We start from the raw sequence: 18527 nt of genomic DNA on the forward strand, positions 1-18527 counted from the left end.
ACTCATTTTATATACTTAAAAACAAAGCTTATTAAAACCTTACTTTTTTTCTGCCATTTCTGTCACATCATTTTTAAAATTTCAACTTCTTTTATATTGCCATGTCATGTGCCTCTTTATGAGGTGCTTTAAATCATAATTTCTGGTTAGAAGCTTCTGATATTTTCTCAGTTTCTGTGGATGTGTTTGTGGTTGTTTTGTGTGCATGTGTGAGGGGAGAGTTAAACTACCTCTTTATTTTGAGTGAGATGGAGCTCTTATAATAACTTGTATCCCAATTTTTCCCTCTCAGGAAGCAAATTTAATAGGGACCACTGGAGACTACCCATCTGCCTTATGACTCTGAGGAGATAAAGCACTCTTCAGTCATTCCTGTTGGAGCCAGGTGAAGCATTCTAGCTCCAACACCTCAACCATCTCTAGGAACAGCAGCAACTGCTATCTCGCCTCCCCTCCTTTAAGGAAAACAACCCTTAAGGGAAGCAACTGAGAGCTGGATAAGAAGAAAGCAATCATGTGCTGAAATCTTCTGGAGAACAAAAGTTAGTGAAATTATCTTAGACCCCTAACTCAGAACTCTTGTAGGAAGAGCAAATACTTATGGGAAGCTGAGAAAGCAGTGTCTAGGGCCTCCAGACCACCCCTAGAGGGACGTGTGTGGGTGGCTAGGGGAACGTTTTGAGGAAAGTTCATTGGTCAACTTGTTCCACGTGGGGAAACCATTTCAGGCAAGAGAGGCAGCACCGTGGACAGCGCCAACCCTCCTGCTCCCGGGCTGGCGAGGTGGCAGCACCGTGGACAGCACCACACGTGGTGGCGCGCACTGGGAGCCGCCAGGCGAGGGGAGCGCAGCAGCACCGCGGACAGCCCCAAAGCCGCGCGCTCGGAGCCAAGAGGCGGGGAGAGATGGCCCTATCAGCTGATGGCTTACGTAGGGGCTAGATCTCCACTTGGATAAAGCAGGTCTCGGTGGGCGCGCCAGCATTCGCTCTCCGGACCCGCAGCCTCAGAAGGGGTGGCGGGGGCAACAGGGACAGAAGGCAGGTCCCAGAAAGCAGGTCCCCCCAAAACTGGCTTCCCTAGCACGGAGTTAAGGCTGCAGCGGCTGCCTAGAGAGAAGGGTGCGCAGGGAGGCAACGCGGTGAGAGCGACTGCTCTGACGCACCAGCCCCTCTCCTGCACCCACACGCTGCTGGCCGCCCAGCTGCTCCCCGATCTGGGAGATACTCGGCTCTGGGCGGCCAAACAGCCTTTTACACCAAGGTGAGGAGCCCTGGGCTCCTGACAGCTTAGGCGGGCCCTGGCTGCGACACGCAGCCCCTCGCCTCTGCTTCCTTAGCCTCTGAGGGCTTCAGACCTGCCGCGCTTGCAGCCACACCATCTCCAACGGTTGCTCACTAGCAGGAGATTGGGGCCAAATTCACAGGCACTTTCCAGAAACTCCACCACTGGCCAGAGGTTGCAAACATCCGGATTAGCTCTGGGCACAGTGACCGCCTTAAGTCCTCCTGAACACCCCTTCTGCAAGTACCCCAGGCCGGTCTCCTGACCCGGAGATGGATTTACCTGTGAACCTAACCTCCTTTTCCCTCTCCACCCCCTCCCCTTTGGAGACCAACCACAGCCTCGGCAAAGATGATCTGCGCCCCAGCTCGCCCCTACTCTCGGTCTTCGGAGTGCTTATTCTCACCTTGCTGGGTTTTCTGGTGGCGGCGACGTTCGCCTGGAACCTGCTGGTGCTGGCGACCATCCTCCGTGTACGCACCTTCCACCGCGTGCCCCACAACCTGGTGGCGTCCATGGCCATCTCGGATGTCCTGGTGGCCGCGTTGGTCATGCCGCTGAGCCTGGTGCACGAGCTGTCCGGGCGCCGCTGGCAGCTGGGTCGGAGGCTGTGCCAGCTGTGGATCGCGTGTGACGTGCTCTGCTGCACGGCCAGCATCTGGAACGTGACGGCCATAGCCCTGGACCGCTACTGGTCCATCACGCGCCACATGGAATACACGCTCCGCACCCGCAAGTGCGTCTCCAACGTCATGATCGCGCTCACCTGGGCACTCTCCGCTGTCATCTCTCTGGCCCCGCTGCTTTTTGGCTGGGGAGAGACGTACTCTGAGGGCAGCGAGGAGTGCCAGGTAAGCCGCGAGCCTTCCTACGCCGTGTTCTCCACCGTAGGCGCCTTCTACCTGCCGCTCTGTGTGGTGCTCTTCGTGTACTGGAAGATCTACAAGGCTGCCAAGTTCCGCGTGGGCTCCAGGAAGACCAATAGCGTCTCACCCATATCCGAGGGTGTGGAGGTGGGTATCTCAGCAATCCTTAAAAATACTCGACTTGCATCTGTACAGGCTGTATCCCCAGGCCACCTGCCCCACCCCCACACTTGTAGAAAATGGAACTGTTTGTGTTTGGGAGTCGGGGGAGTAAACTGGGAGAGTGGAAGAAAGCATCAGGGATGTACTTTGCTCTGACATGTTCCCTCTCACAGAGCTAATCATATCATTTTCCTTCTCTAATGGGTTGTTTGTTAAATATACGGAACACGAGGAGTTCAGACTGCATCATTCTACAGGGTCCCCTTTGGCCCCCAAATTCTATGGATCTATAACACCCTTTAGAACATCTGGATAAGCTGGTATCTGGGGTACACTGATTCAGTACACTGGAAAAAACTAGCAGCTTCCTGCACTTAGAATGGGGGTGTTCCAGGAGGAGGGGAGGCAGGGATGGGAGCATGATTTGGTAAGAAGACTGCCATGAGTCAGGCGATGCGCGTTAGCTTTTCATCCTAGTCTATTCTTTTTCTTTGCAAATTACAGCAGCCGGTTTATTAAAAATATGGTATCACCTAGGTTACTGTCATTCTGCGGCATCCTCCCATCCTGACGTAAGACTGAAGATGTTGCCCGCACTAGTCCCAGAGCCTGCATTTGTTATCTGCTTCCACTGCCTTGGGGTGTTACTTTATGGGTCTATCCCCCACAGCCCTATTAGGTTGTAGGTGTGACTGAGGACCACTCGTCTGCCTTCCTGAACATGAGTAAAGCTGCAGAAGGAAATTAAAAATCAGGAAAGAGAATTCCCCAGCTCTCTATGAGAGGTATTTACCGCATGACAACCACTATAGCAACAGCGAGGGAGCTTTTCTCATCTTCTCCCACTCCTGTTTTTTTGTTAACTCTTAATAATCTGACCCTATGACTCATGATTCTGCAGGCTGCTCCCCCTTCATTACCAAGGAAGATTCCTTGAATCTAATTCACACATTTAGGTTACACCAGAAGTCTACACAGTCCCCATTTTCTGTTGTTGGCTCTGAAACAAGAAAGTAATTTAAGTAAAAGCATATGGAGTGCATACTATGGGCTTGGTGCAAGAGGTAAGCGAATGATAGAGATGTTGTCTTTACCCATGAAGAGTTTGGTCTAGGGAGGGGAATAGACATCCACCCTGAGCTCTGTATGTGCTTTCTAGAGTCAGTAGCTAATTCTAACCATCCCCAGTCAGTCAAACTTAGAGGGACCAGAGGTGTAGCTAGGGAAAAAGGGGAGAGGGCATCATCCTAGAGGAAAGAAGAAAACGAGGAGTCAGAGGCTACCTGTTCTTTTACCTATATCAGCACTTCTCAGCGAAGGGTAATATTGCCCTCCAGGAAACATTTGGGCTGTCTGGAGACATTTTGGATGATTAAGAATTGAGGGCCGGGTGCGGTGGCTCACGCCCGTAATCCCAGCACTTTGGGAGGCCGAGGCGGGAGGATCACGAGGTCAGGAGATCGAGACCATCCTGGCTAACATGGTGAAACCCCGTCTCTACTAAAAATACAAAAAATTAGCCGGGCGTGATGGCAGGCGCCTGTAGTCCCAGCTACTCGGGAGGCTGAGGCAGGAGAACGGCGTGAACCTGGGAGGCGGAGCTCGCAGCGAGCCGAGATTGCGCCACTGCAATCTGCCTGGGCGACAGAGTGAGACTCTGTCTCAAAAAAAAAAAAAAAAAAAAAAAAAAGAATTGAGGATGGGGTGTTAATGGCATGTAGTATAGAGAGGTCAGGAATGCTGCTAAACATTGTACAATGCACAGGACAGCCCCTCAACAGAGAATCGTTCAGACCAAAATGTCAATCGTACTGAATTTGGGAAACTCCGGTCCATTAGATTTCTAAGCTGAACAAAGAGTGCTGATGGGTAAGAACACTGAAGCTTCCATCAAACTACCTGAAGTGATGTTCCATGTGTATGAGCGTCCACTCAAATTCCAGGCCAGGAACAAGAAGACTGGTCACCTCCAAGGGCCCTCCTTTTATGAATCCTCCTCTCCCCTGATGTTTATTCAGGCAAATATGATTTACAGTCAACCCCAAACACAGCTTTAGAAGGAGAAAGTTAATTACAATTCCATCCCAAGGCTTGTTGTAAAAGGATGAAGGGCACTCTCATTTCTCTGCTTTGGTGGTAGCAGAAGCAAAGCATTATAACATCTTTGTGCTTTTTATATAGATACACACACACACACACACACACATATATATACATATGTGTGTATATATGTGTGTATATATATGTGTATATATATACATATATATACATATATATACATATATATACATATATATACATATATATATATACATATATATACGTATATATATACTCTCTTCTCTGTCTACCTCTCCCAGATCAGTTTTGAAAATGGGTCCCTTGGCTTAGCAAAAGGACTCTAAATAATCCAGTACTCTAAATATAATATGGGGCTGCCTCTGTCCTTATGTTATGTTGAAGGGTTAATTACAAACCAGGCCTCCTGATGGTTCTGTGATCATGGGAGTGGGCGTCAAAGTTTCTAAATGAGTTCTACCACCAGCTAGCTGTTCTCTAGGGAAACCACAACACTTCTCTCTTGTTTCTTTATCTGCTGAGTTTTATTCAAATACATGCCATGAAATTTTATTCAAATACATGCCATGAAATCCTAACCTAGGTCAGACATTGAGCTGGGATCTGGCAACACAAGACAGATGGGACTTGCCCTTGTCAAAGGACGAGGAAGCCACTGCTAGAGATCTGAAATAAAATGATAAAGAAAAATGCCTTCCTTACTAGAGTGAGCAGGGGCTGTGCTGTCCAGGCGCAGTTTCCCTGAGAAGAGCAGAATGCTGACCTGAAACTGCGCTTTTGGGAGGTATGGAGCTTCAGGTATTGGTGGATTGTTGAGATGTGGGCAGATGACATCCTCTGTATGAGAACCTGTTGCTGATTGGTTGTTCCTCCAATGGGTATTTACTGAAATGAGTCCATCTCTGGTGGCCTGACTTTCAGAACTGAGGGGCTAACACCAATAATCTACACAGGTACTATAGCCGTCCAGGAGGTAGAGACAGTGTGAACTATTTTACCTTCTATTATTCTAACCCTAAATGCCCTCCCATCCTTATTCATTCTATATATAATTAACAAAATTAATAATCCTCTGACTCTCAAAATTATAGGCCACCAATGATACTGAAGCTATTCATATATTTGATTCCTGTACGATCCCTGCAGCAGACCTACACCTAGAAGAGCAACCTATGCAAAAAGACTGTATACATGTAGACAAACAACAGCAAAAGAAAAGCAAGCATCAGTAGGATACGTAGATGAATAGCATGACACTATTTGCCAAACAGTACACCTTCATGACAAGAGGTTTGAAGCCTTTTACACAGATCTAAGACAATTACCTAATGGTAGATCTCTTAATCAAAGATCTAGTTACTTGACAGAAATACCTCAGCCTTATGACCTTATACAAGAACATACTTGGTCACAAATCCTAAGATAAGAAAATTTTAAAATATATTGATTGAGATGAGTTGCCCTTGATCAGTAGACTAAGTCTAAAACTGGTTCTGGGCTAAAGAGCACTCAGTCTTTTCCTAAGTGCGTGGGAACATTTTCTTCTCAGTCTGTCTGTGTTGGTCCTCATTCAGCCAAAGCTGCAGGAGAGATCTCTGTGATTATCCAGATTTTCACCACTGTTGTTGGTCCTCCTTAACGATGAAGTTTTGTCTGTCGAGATGTGATGTTCACATTGCACGTTGATCAACATGAGTTTATACTATTTTTTAGATCATCTGTTGAGTCATCTCTCAGGACAGAGCTGTGCAGAAGCATGTAAAGTTCTGAGCAACAGATGCTGAAGGACTACCAGATAAACAAGAATAATTACAAATATTGTAAGAAGAGACTGGAAAATCTCCCAAGTTCTTCTTCTTAGTTCCAGTGCCTTCTTAGTCAATTCTTTGTTGAGAAGCTGTCCTCGACCCAAGACTTCCCAGCTTTGATCAGGAAAGCAGGTCCCAAAAGTTTCTTGTGTCTCTGTTAGGTAGCTATGTTCCTTTTTCTTCTAGCTTAAATATAGATTGTTTTGCCTCTGTGTTAATCCAGGTACAGCAAGAAATTGTAGCTATAGGGTAAACTCTTCCATGACTGGCCAAAGGAAACTGAAGGCTATTCTGTTCATCATGACTATTTGGGTTAATTGTTGTGGCCTAGGAGCTTAGGCTATATAATATGTTATGTCAGCTAATGCAGGCATTATTTACTATGACAACTTTTTTTTTTTAAAAAAAACCCTCTAGTTATCCAACTGTTTAAATGGGGTCATTATCTTTAGAAACCTTCTCTGAGAGAGTTTTGTCCCTTTGGACTCTTCATCAGGAGGTATAGTCCATTGAGGACATTGGCGAGCTGGATTTTGGAATGGCCTAACCTATGGCCCTATGGAGCAATTAACTTTTCTTCTCAGTTGACATTGAGACACTTAACGTCAGCATAGGATAAAGGACCCAGGAACTATAGAAGAGAGGTGATCAATCTTAATGAAGCTGTAGGTACGTTATCTGTAAGTATTGCCAAAATGGTCACTAATTCACATGGTCATCTGTTTGTCCCAAGGTTCTTGGTTTAATGGCAATGTCCACACTTCTCTTTCTGGAGGTTCCCTGGAGAACCTTTGGGGTAGCATCAAGTCATCAAATAATTCACATTTGTTGTCCATTTTTAGAGTACCTGAAGGAGATGTTTCTATAGTATGTTAAATAAGTGAATTATTCTGGAAGTATACTAATTATTAGTCTACATACCTTCTGTTTCATTTTTTTAACTTAATATGGACCTACTGGAAAGGTCCATAATTTAAGCATTGAGCAACTTGGCTTTCGGTAAGAAATTAAATTTTATGAGAGAGACTGGACTACTTATTATATATCAAACCTGGTATTGTTATTTTTATTTTTTAGCATACCATTAACAAACAATATTTCATTGAAATTTAGTACTAGAGGATCAAAGTTCTGTCTGGAGCCAGGACACTTTAATTATACAAATGCAGTCATGGGATTCCCCTTCATTGTCTAAGGGTTTCAGAGCTGCTGGGTGATGCATGTTACACCAGGAGAAGGAGAAAGTAACCATGAACCATTATCAATCAATGAGTAGAAAAATATTGGATAGTTTCTGTTAGCAATTGGGGCTTATTACATGTGGTATATAAGATTTAAAGGCCTAATACAAAATGTTCTGAAGATGTGTTGACTAGTTGAATTGATACCTGTAATTTCTCTTAGACAAGGAGGCAAAGCCTCCAGGTTACTGAATTAAGTGGTGAGCTTAAAATAAGCAATGTTCTTTGACGGGTGCTATGTTGTCACCTTAATCCACCCAGAGCATGGGACCATATTTTCATATTTGCATGAAAAGGAATGTTCATGATAACCTAGGAAGAATCAGTCTTAACTCTTATGCATTTTACTTCAATTACATTTTCTAGTTGTGGAGTCTCTTGTCCATAGAGATTCTAGAACCATCAGTATTTCTATAGTAATTTTTAAAATTACATTCGGTGTAGGCATTCTCATGTCAGATCAGCTATAATCTCATCATGAACAAGGGCTGCAGCACATTTTATTTGGAAGCAGATCCTACTTATTGCAGGTATGTCATAGATTAAAGAAGTATTCTTTTGATAATGATCTGAAAATATCAGTTATAAGTTGGCATGCAGGATTGTTAAAGATTGTTACTACTTGAATTGTTTCATTAAGTAAAGTTGATTTTCTCTCAAGCCTTTGAAAAATTTACTATATAGCCAGAAATTTGTCAATTTTTCATTCATTATCTTGTTTCACTATCTGGTATAACCTATAACCAATAGCTTTTTTTTGGTTTTTTTTTGTTTTGTTTTTTTTTTTTTTGAGACGGAGTCTCACTCTGTTGTCTAGGCTGGAGTGCAGTGGCATAATCTCAGCTCACTGCAATATCCACCTCCCAGGTTCAAATCATTCTCCTGCCTCAGCCTCCCAAGTAGCTGGGATTACAGGTGTGTGCCACCATGCCTGGCTAATTTTTGTATTTTTAGTAGAGACAGGGGTTTCACCATGTTGGCCAGGCTGGTCTCGAACTCCTGACCTCAGGTGATCTGCCCACTTCAGCCTCCCAAAGTGCTGAGATTACAGGCGTGAGCCACCGCGCCCAGCCACCAATAGCTTTATTGAATTTTTTGTTTGTTTTTAATTTTTAAAAACTTGCTGCAATTTTCCTTTTTGCTTTTCAGACAACTTTAAAAATGTACATGGAATGATCTGTTGTTCTATAATAGTGGGGTTACTGGTAGTTATACTGACACCCACATAAACAAAAACATTATATAGTTGTACATCTAGTTATAGAAAATTCTCCTTGGAAGTTTAAAAAGACAAAGAAATTGTTGAGTGACAATACCTTCCTTGGAGTGGCTTTATTAGATAGATTGTATATAGTTGTCATTTTGCTTTTTAGCCAACATGAGATGTTCATTCTTTCAAGGCTCCTCCTGCTAGCAATATATTAATATATATAGGGATCCTTATCTCAACTTTCAAATCTTTGAGAACAGAGGCCCTTTTGGATGCCTTATCTAGAAAGCCGTATCTTGTATTGATTTATAGCATTTACTTTCTAAGGCTATCTGGAAATGTCTAGCCCCATATTGGATATTTTGCAAATTGGCAATTTCACATTTCAGTTTATTTTTTCTTATTAAATTCCCAAATTCAGGTTTAAGCCCATTTATAGAAAGACATGACAAGACTATACTTCAGCTATTGGGTATACACAAATATGCTGCTTGAAGGTTTTCTGAAGTCTATTTTCTATCTTTATTCAGCCTCCCGAGTAGCTGGGACTACAAGTGTGTGCCATCACACCTGGCTAATTTTTGTATTTTTTATAGAAATAGGGTCTCACCGTGTTGCCCATGATGGTCTCAAACTCCCAAGCTCAAGTAATCCTCCTGCCTTGGCCTCCCAAAGTGCTGGGATTATAGGCATGAGCCACCATGCCCAGATTAATTTAGTTTACTTTGAATCTTTATTCAACCTCTCCTTAAAAGAAAGCCTGCTAAAATTACTTTACATAATATATTTTCTATTTTTATATTTAAATTTTCACAACTGGGTTATATAACTCTTCTCTTTTCTATGCTTCTTTTTTTTTACCATTTTTTTCTTATCTAAGAGGATTTTAGTTAATTTAACTAATTAGTACGCATCTATAGTTCAAGAAAATAAAAATTTTGTTTGATATTCTAACAAAATTATAAATTCTATAACAAAAGTTTAGACAATTTTTCTTTCTTTTTCTTCCTTTCCTTTCTTTTCCTTCCTTCTTTTCTTTTGTTTCTTTTTTTGAGACAGGGTCTTGCTCTGTTGCCCAGGCTAGAGTGCAGTGGCACAACCATAGCTCACTGCAGCCTTGAAACCCTGGGCTCATGCAGTCCTCACACCTCAGCCTCCTGAGTAGCTGGGACCACAGGAATATGCCACCACACCTGGCTAATTTTTAAAATTTTTGTGAAGATGGGGTCTCTCTATTGCACAGGCTGGTCTCAAACTCTTGACCTCAAATGATTTTCCCACCTTGGCGTCTCAAAGTGCTGGGATTACAGGCATGAGCCCCCATGCCTGGCCTAGAAAATTTCTTAATCTTAGCTCTTAACTTAGCTTTAGACAAAGGTTGTAATTTAAATTCTAGAAACCTGATTTTTCTTCTGGTAATTTTATAATGTGATTGTATTTTTCCTGAGAAAACCCTGATTCATTTAGGAAGTCAGATAAAGCTGAATAGAAAAATACAAGATAGAGATCTGCAAAGAGGATAGGTTTGGGAAGGTTACAAAATCTTTGAGACTATTTTAGAGTTAGGATTTTGTTTTAAGGCCTCAAAATACCAATTAAAGAGGCTGACTTTTAGCCATTTGATGTTTGTCTCCTAATTTTTCTAGAGCTTCTCTTAAATAACTTATTACTTTTTCATTCATCAGGTGTTTTTCATTAAGTAAAAAAAATTTGGCATTTGTGAAGAAAATTGCAAGAGTTAGGATCATAATGCAATTTTAAATAGGAAATAGAAATTCTTAAAAAAGAGGATTGAGATTTGGACATAAACAAGCCATGGCACATGAGGAAGAGGCAACTGTGGTTGGTCAACAGTTCGTGCTTGTGAATAGTGTCTCAGGATCTTGGACAAAACAGATGGAGAAGGACACATGATTGTCCACACCAGCTTAACTATCATTAAGCTGGAAAACGATAGGGCAAAGTGATGTATTTTCACAAGTCGACAAGTCAGGAATGCCCTCATAAAAGTTTTGTAGGGGACCCCAAGCAAAGTTTGACCAATTACTTTTTCATAAATTGGTCACTGGCCTAATAATGGTCTTCAAATCATTAACCCTCAGGTCCAGCTTGAATTAGTTTGGAAACTTATCAAACCAATGCCTTATAGAATAGTTCTTTCTGTATTCAACAGAAGAAGGAGTTCCAGGACGAAACAAAAACCCATGCAACAAGACTTTGCACATGTAGACAACACACAAGCAAAGCAAGAGGCTGTAGGATAAGTAGATTAATGGCATGACAATATTTGCCAAATGATACACCTTCATGGCAAGAGGTTTAAAACTTTATACATAGATCTAAGACAATTACCCAATGGTAGATCGGTAGATCTCTCAATCAAAGATCTAGTTACATGACACAAACACCTCAGCCTTGCGAACTTATCCAAGGACATAGCTGGTCACAAATCCTAGGATAACAAAATACGTTGAGCAATAAAAGCCCAGTGAAACTAGGCAGAACTCAAATCCTTGTTGAGACTGATGTGCTTGGCTGCAGACACAAAGGGCAATTGAGTTTGGGGCCCAGTGAATGCACTTGTGGCCCAAGGATCCCATGGAGGGTCTTCAAAATGACTTCAGTGGAACCTCCAGAACTGTCCAGAGATGATGCCACTACTGCTCAGAGTCTGAGATAGAAAGACAAAGCTGAATCTTTGACTCAGAATAGCAAGAGGAAGCTATGCTTGTCAGCAATCTCCCAGAGTAGAGTAGAATGCCCATCATTCAAGACTCGGGGCAATGTGGGGTTCAGAGAATGGAGGACACTCAGAGTAGCAGCAGGCTGACAGCTGCAGAGTGGAGTTTACTCAGGATGAGGCTTTCTGTTGGATGGGGTTTTCTGATGGAATGGAATTTTCTGTTGTATGGGGTTTGCTACTGGAATGGGGTTTTCTGTTGGATGATTGGTGCTCAGAGGTGTGTTTATTGGGGTGACTCTGACCTTAATTGACTGACTTTCAGAAGTGAGAGCTGACACAGACTAATTGGTTTACAAGTGTATATTCCAAAACTGCATTGTCCTTGATTGATTGAAGAGGTTTAAACAAGAAAAACGTCTGCTTGTTATCAGTTATAGAACAATCAGTCTTGTCCTAAGTTTGTGGAGGGTTTTTATTCACACCCTCGTGGAGCCTTCCTTGATGTGTAAGGCCATTTTTAGCTTAAACATTTTTATTGTTCCTTCGGGCTCCTGTGACCCATCTCTCATTCTGAGAGTGGTGTGGTCTAACTTGCAAATCACCTGAAACCACACTTCCAAGGTAGGAGTCTTTATACCTTAACTTCAATACCCATTATTGATGGTAATCCATTGATTATCTAGGACATTATCAGAGAGGCAAAGCAGAGTGGTTGGATGAAATAAAAGAACATAGCAGATTTGTGATTAACCAGTAAATAATTATTTAGCATGCAATCATTTTGGAAGGACGAAAGCTCTAGCAAATATGTACCTGACCCCAAATAACTTGTTTGTTAGGGGAGATGAGGCTAAGTGTTCATTTAAAAAAAATTTATATATGAATCTTAAATTGTGAGGTATGTGCTTTATGTGCATTTCAGAGATTATTAGGAAAAATTAATTTGGCTTAACTTTCACTTTTTAACCCTATTTCCTCTCTTTTTGTGAGTTTACTAATGACCAGGTTGAGTGTAGTAATTAATAGAGCATTATTGTCCAGACTCAATTAAGTGCTTTATTGCAATCATTGATTAGAAGAGAGCAAAGAGCTAAGGAGTCCACAAGTCTGAGAGCCATAGAGTAAGCAAACAAATCCACCATTTGAGGGCATTAGAAAACTGAAACTCCACAAACAACCAAGATCATCCCAGCAGCTGGAGACTCTATTGTCCCAGGGGTACCATTTTAAATCAGTGTCACTCTTTCTTCTGTCAAGTGAGTTGGCGTTGAATGCAGCACCAAAGATGGCCCAGTAAAAAAATCAACATTTCACAAGGTAATAGAAAAATATCCTTTTCTGAACAACTTGGAGTTCTGTGACTAAACTCTAAAAAAATTCTAAATCAAGCCCTAAGTGTCATTGATATCACCAGTGTGATCATCACCAGTGTGAACGGTATCTTCAGTGTGACCAGCACCTCCAGTATAATCAGCATCCATGGTGTCTCCAGTGTGACCAGCATCCCCAGTATGAACAGCATCTCCAGTGTGACCAGCATCCACACTGTGAACGGCATCCACACTGTGAACAGCATCCATGGTGTCACCAGTGTGGCCAGCATCCACAGTGTGAACAGCATCCATGGTGTCACCAGTGTTACCAGCATCCACGGTGTGAATGGCATCTATGGTGTCATCAGGGTGACCAGCATTCACAGTGTGAACAGAATCTTCAGTGTGACCAGCATCTCCAGTGTGACCAGCATCCCCAGTGTGAACAGCATCTCTAGTATGATCAGAATCCATGGTGTCTCCAGTATAGCCAGCATCTCCAGTGTTACCAGCATCCTTTATGTGACCAGTGTGATCAGCAGCCTCCACAGTGTGACCATGTCTCAAGTATGACCAGTGTTACCAGTGTCCCCATTGTCACTCATAAAAACGTGCCAAGGGGAAGGAGAATTTCCAGAGGGTTGAAGAGTCCAGCTAGAATTCTTGTTTTATTGCCATCTTGGGACAATATGGAAAACAGCTTCCCTGATATTATTATGGGGTTGAATTCTGTTAAGGAAATTGGTAGCTTTCCCTCTTTCCTTTATGCTGAAAAATTAAGCTAAATATGGTTTGGATTTCTATAAATGAATCCCCTCAAATGCATTTCCAGATATGCATTGATAAATCAGTAACCAAAGGTAACTCTGGTTTCATCTAGAGGTACAGAAAGAGGGATTTTCAGTGCTTATTTTATATGTGTTTTTAAAGGTTGCACTATTATGGACCATTGGTTTCATTATTTATTATCTTCTTTTAAATTTAATTTAGTGTACAGAATTGATGTTATACTGTTTTGCAAATAAACGTCAGCAAGGCTATTCTACAAATTTGGTAATTTATTCATCAACTAACATTGTCTTAACCATAGTGTTCCTATTTTCACCTGTTATTCCATACGATAGTAAGTCAATTCCTTTTAAGTCCACTTTATAAATGCTGCCAAGAATTAGTTAAGTGGGTTAGATTAACCTGACAATTCTTTGCCTAAAAGATCATATGCTCTTTGAGAACAAGCTGTGTAAATATTTTTAAATGTGCTAGAGTCACAGTATGCTGGAGAGGGGAAGAACACTATTTAATGTCAATGCAGTCTCACCCACCAGAGAATGACTGACTCAAACTGTTCCACATTTTGATTGGATCGATTAATTTGCTAATTCAGTAAATTTATGATTGCTTCATATTTAGGCTGCCTCATCAGTAGACACTCATTATGTCAGTTCTCCCAAGAGCTAAAAATAGGACCAGAAGCGGGGAAGAGCTTCCTTTCCCAGGAATTCCACTCCTTGAGAGAAGGAAGTGAACTGGAGAGTCTGATTCTGTGGGAACCTGCCCTGTGGAGGCATTGGGGGCACCCACAGGAAACTAAAAGACTAGGGACTCAGTTTTACATAAATATAGGTGTAGAGGAAGACACAGAATAGACCCAGAGAGAGGTGTCCTGGTTACTGGACTGCCTCAAACAGTAGAATATTCTATGGGGCACAGCAGTAGGAGCTTTATGCCAGAGGAAAAGTTCTAGAAAGTTCTAACATTATAGAGGGGACTTACATGAGCCCAGAAGGTTATAAAGATGGTAGAAAATGGGTCCTAAGTGTACAGGATTTTGTTAGGAACCTAGGACACTTTTGATGATGTGTCCACCTCTGCCACTAAGTTGTGCATGCCATGTTGCCTGCTCGTTTCTGCCACTGCCTCTGTTGAACAGACAGCAATAGGGAGTCCATCTTCATGATGTCAATTTCATCACATCTGGTCCTTTCATTTCTAAGATGTAAGCAAACACCCCAGCTCCGTTACCTGGTTTCCATATCTGAGAGCGAGCGCCACAGGCCTTCAGGTTTCCACACCTATCCATCGAAGACTTTCCCTCTAGTGGATGTGCGGAATCCAGGCCTGTCAGTGTCTAGGCTCAGCCTAGCAGGTAGACGGAGGTGGCTCCTCATAAAGCTCCTGCTTGTCTTTTACAGGTGAAGGACTCTGCCAAACAGCCCCAGATGGTGTTCACGGTCCGCCATGCCACCGTCACCTTCCAGACAGAAGGGGACACGTGGCGGGAGCAGAAGGAGCAGCGGGCCGCCCTCATGGTGGGCATCCTCATTGGTGTGTTCGCGCTCTGCTGGATCCCCTTCTTTCTCACCGAGCTCATCAGTCCCCTCTGCTCCTGTGACATCCCCGCCATCTGGAAAAGCATCTTCCTGTGGCTTGGCTACTCCAACTCCTTCTTTAACCCCCTGATCTATACGGCTTTCAACAAGAACTACAACAGCGCCTTCAAGAACTTCTTTTCTAGGCAACACTGAGGGAGAGGACAGGATTGGAAGAAGTTTCTTCCCATAATTCAATGGAGTTCCCAGTTCATCCATTTCCCATCTCCACCCAACAGCCATGTGGACGAGATGAATCCTCACCATTCTCCAGGGTCATCTTCAGAACTGCACTGGCCTCTTCCACCTCCTCAGTAGGAATATGACTCCTCACAGAGTTTTGGTGACATGATGTATCTAACTTATCTACTATCCCTTTCTCTGTGCTGACAGCCACTGTCTTTGCCCACAAAGTGTCCTTTCCTCCCCAAATTCACTCCAGCGTGGTGATCGACATTGTCCTAAAGAAGTCAAACAAGGCAAATAAGAAGGAGGAGATAAAACAATATGGGCAGGTTGAGAATGGATAGAAAAGAATGAACAAGTCATGATGTAGACATCTGGGGGTAGGAGACCATAGTTCCAGGCTTTCTGGCACAGTCCCCACTTCAAATATTCTCGTCTATGGTCCTAGTACATATACCCTAATACCAGTGGGGTATGCCCCAAGAGTTGACCACAAAACACTGTCTCCAAATATATTAAAGTACATAGTCCTATCCATGAGAGCAGGGAATCTTAGCTTTAAGGTTTTGTTTGTGGCAACCACACACACACACACACAACTATGAAAGAGGCAGGTGTTCTAGCTGGCTAATTTACTCCAAAATGCAATTCATTGACATGAAACAGGCACTGAGGGTCAACTGCTTCCTTTCATTTTGAAGCAACAGTTTCTAAATACTAGAAAAGTCTACTGGTTTCATAGAATCTGTCAAATTTGCTTATTTGCTACTGGTTTCACGTGCGTGGACTATATTCAAGTATTTCTAGGCAAAGACCTTTATCCTCAAATCATGAGATTAGAGTAAAACAACAGCTATAAGGTTGAGCATTTCATGACCAATAACTATGAAGGCACATTCACCAAACACAGGCACTTTAAGGGCATCCTTGATTAATTTGCTAATTGCTATTTTTTGTTGGTATGTGAATCCCTGCTAGGAGGCCAAGGCTAGTAGGCAATGAAAAAGATAGAACAATGGTAAAATGCAGCCCCAGTCCTCTACAAATTGACAGTATAATTTGTGAGGTGGGGCAGTTAATAGATGATGCAGCATTTGGATGATCATGTAAAACCAGTACCATTACACAAAACTTTAAAAAAAATCCTAGGCAATAAAACTGCCTGTGGTCTGCTATGTCTCTGACTCTTCAAATGCATGAATTAAAGAATAATATATTATTATAATCTCTGAATTATTGTAATTCATGTAGTATATTGTATATAATAAATTATATCAATTAAGAGTTCAAACATAGGAAATTTGTGATAATTTATATGTGGTCTTGGCTTGAAGTTTTGTCTTGTCTTTATTGCAAAGACTAGCTTTATCAAAAGAATATGAGGAGATAAAGAAATGTTAGACACCTGTGAAGTCATAATTAATATGCTAAATGCAGATCTTTATGCATTCAAGCAGATTCATTGAGAAATTTAGTGATAAGAATTGAAGAATTTATTTAGAAACATCCTCAGATTTTTCATCTGTATATATCACTTGAAGTGCTAAACCCACAGGTATTTAAAATACAGACCGTTCACTTACTCAAGTTACTCTTCCCCATTATTACTCAACATCAGAGAGAACAACAAATGCTATTGTTTTCTAGTGTTTTAATAAGGGAAGTGTTTGAAAAACTTTATTAAGTACCCCATGGCAGAGTAGAAAAATTGTGACATGAGGAGTCTGGAGAGGTGATGCTAGAATCAAGGGTAAAAGTTTAAGTCTATTCTACCTGAAAATCCATGTGAAAACTTTTAATCCATAAATTGTGAGTGTCTTACTGTTTAAAAAAGTTCATACTCTTCAGTAAAGCGAAGCTTGAGGAAGATGTGCCACATTTTTCTGGAGGCTTCAAATACTCCCTGACTCTCCAAGGATTCTGTAAACCCCAGTTGGAGAACAATGTTATTATAATATTAATTCAATCTCCAGCTGAGGGTTTTATTAATGTTTTCATAAGATGGATAAGCCTCATTATTCTTATCACTCAATATGTATTTAACACCTCTCAGGTGTCGCTTAAATTACACATTATATACAACACACTCCACATATGCTATCTAGAGCAAGAAACATTCCATATAAGAGCAGGAAGAAGGGGCAATTAATGAATTATTTTGCTTCCATTTCAATAGTAAAAGTTGTTTATACCCCAGTAAGAAATGTAGGCATTCATTGACTTAGAGTCTCTACTATGCAAATCAAATATTTATGAAACACTTTCATTTATGCTTGACTGCTAATATTTTATCAGGTTAGAAATTTATATGAATCATAAACAGAAGTAATTGCTCAAAATAACTAATCCTGTTCCCGTGCCAGATTGCAACAACCACATTTATTAGATAGTGCACCTATAGAAGGCTGGAGGGTTTCCTGCAAGCCTTCTCTGTAGGGTGACTGAGGTGAACCAATCCAAAGCCCTCCTTTCAGCTCTTGTAGAATATGTCGAACAAAATGTACAGCTCTGCTCTCCTGCCTAAAGACAATGTACAAAGGAGATAATCCTCTCCTGATGAGTGATCTTAGCCCTCTTGAGGTCACTATCAGTTTTATATTTTCATTGTGCGGTAGAGTGAAAGACAAGTGAAAGATGTCCCTGAGTCTGTGTTGACATCAGACCATACTGTAGGGATGAATTCTTGATAAAAAGCTTGTTATTTGTCTGTTCTTCCCATGGGGAGCATTTTTGCTTCCATGTTCGCCTGTTAGATTTGCAGTTCCCCGCTCATAGCCAAAGAGGCTGTAGAGACAACACTTTGCGATGTTTCTATTAAAGAGAAAATAAAGATTGAGTCCACAGCTCGAGTGCAGAGTGAAAGTGATTGCCAAGCAGGGATTTGGTTAGCATACAGGAAAAGGGATCAGAGGAGAGGAACAGGTGGGCTTCTCAAAGCCTCTGTCCCGTATCAGGAAAGGAGAGATTCTGCACTGCTCATGGGCTGGGCCCTGATGGTTCACTGGGGCCGTCTGTGGTTTGCAGCTGTCTTCCCCACCTTCATGAGGCACTCCTGTCAGGACGTTGGCACCCACCGTCCCCACTGTGCCAGGGAGGGGCCAGCTTTAGGAGGATGGAGGTCCAGCCTGGCCACTGTCGGCTGATTAAATGGCTCTGTCAGGACTGCTAGCCCCAGGTAGTTCTTTTTTTTTTTTTGAGATGGAGTCTTGCTCTGTCACCCAGGCTGGAGTGTAGTGGTGCGATCTCGGCTCACTGCAAGCTCTGCCTCCCCAGTTCATGCCATTCTCCTGCCTCAGCCTCACAAGTAGCTGAGACTACAGGCACCA

At 42.3% G+C, this 18527-nt stretch overlaps 1 protein-coding gene across 1 annotated transcript; it reads left to right on the forward strand.

Moving 5' to 3' along the window:
* Positions 1–980: 980 nt before the first annotated feature.
* Positions 981–18048, forward strand: HTR5A (5-hydroxytryptamine receptor 5A). The gene is made up of 2 exons (XM_002818711.3): positions 981–2297; positions 14839–18048. Exons 1-2 carry the CDS (start codon positions 1557–1559, stop codon positions 15169–15171), a joined length of 1074 nt encoding a protein of 357 aa, XP_002818757.1. The 5' UTR covers positions 981–1556; the 3' UTR covers positions 15172–18048.
* The last annotated feature ends 479 nt before the right edge of the window (positions 18049–18527 follow it).

Source organism: Pongo abelii, chromosome 6 (genome assembly GCF_028885655.2).
Source record: "Pongo abelii isolate AG06213 chromosome 6, NHGRI_mPonAbe1-v2.0_pri, whole genome shotgun sequence".
Classification (NCBI taxonomy): domain Eukaryota; kingdom Metazoa; phylum Chordata; class Mammalia; order Primates; family Hominidae; genus Pongo; species Pongo abelii.

Excerpts from the sequence above, each read along its gene's own strand:
- HTR5A (XM_002818711.3), top strand. The coding sequence starts at position 1,557 with ATGGATTTACCTGTGAACCTAACCTCCTTTTCCCTCTCCACCCCCTCC. Across the intron at positions 2,298-14,838 it reads CCATATCCGAGGGTGTGGAG|GTGAAGGACTCTGCCAAACA; the intron begins GTGGGTATCTCA and ends TGTCTTTTACAG.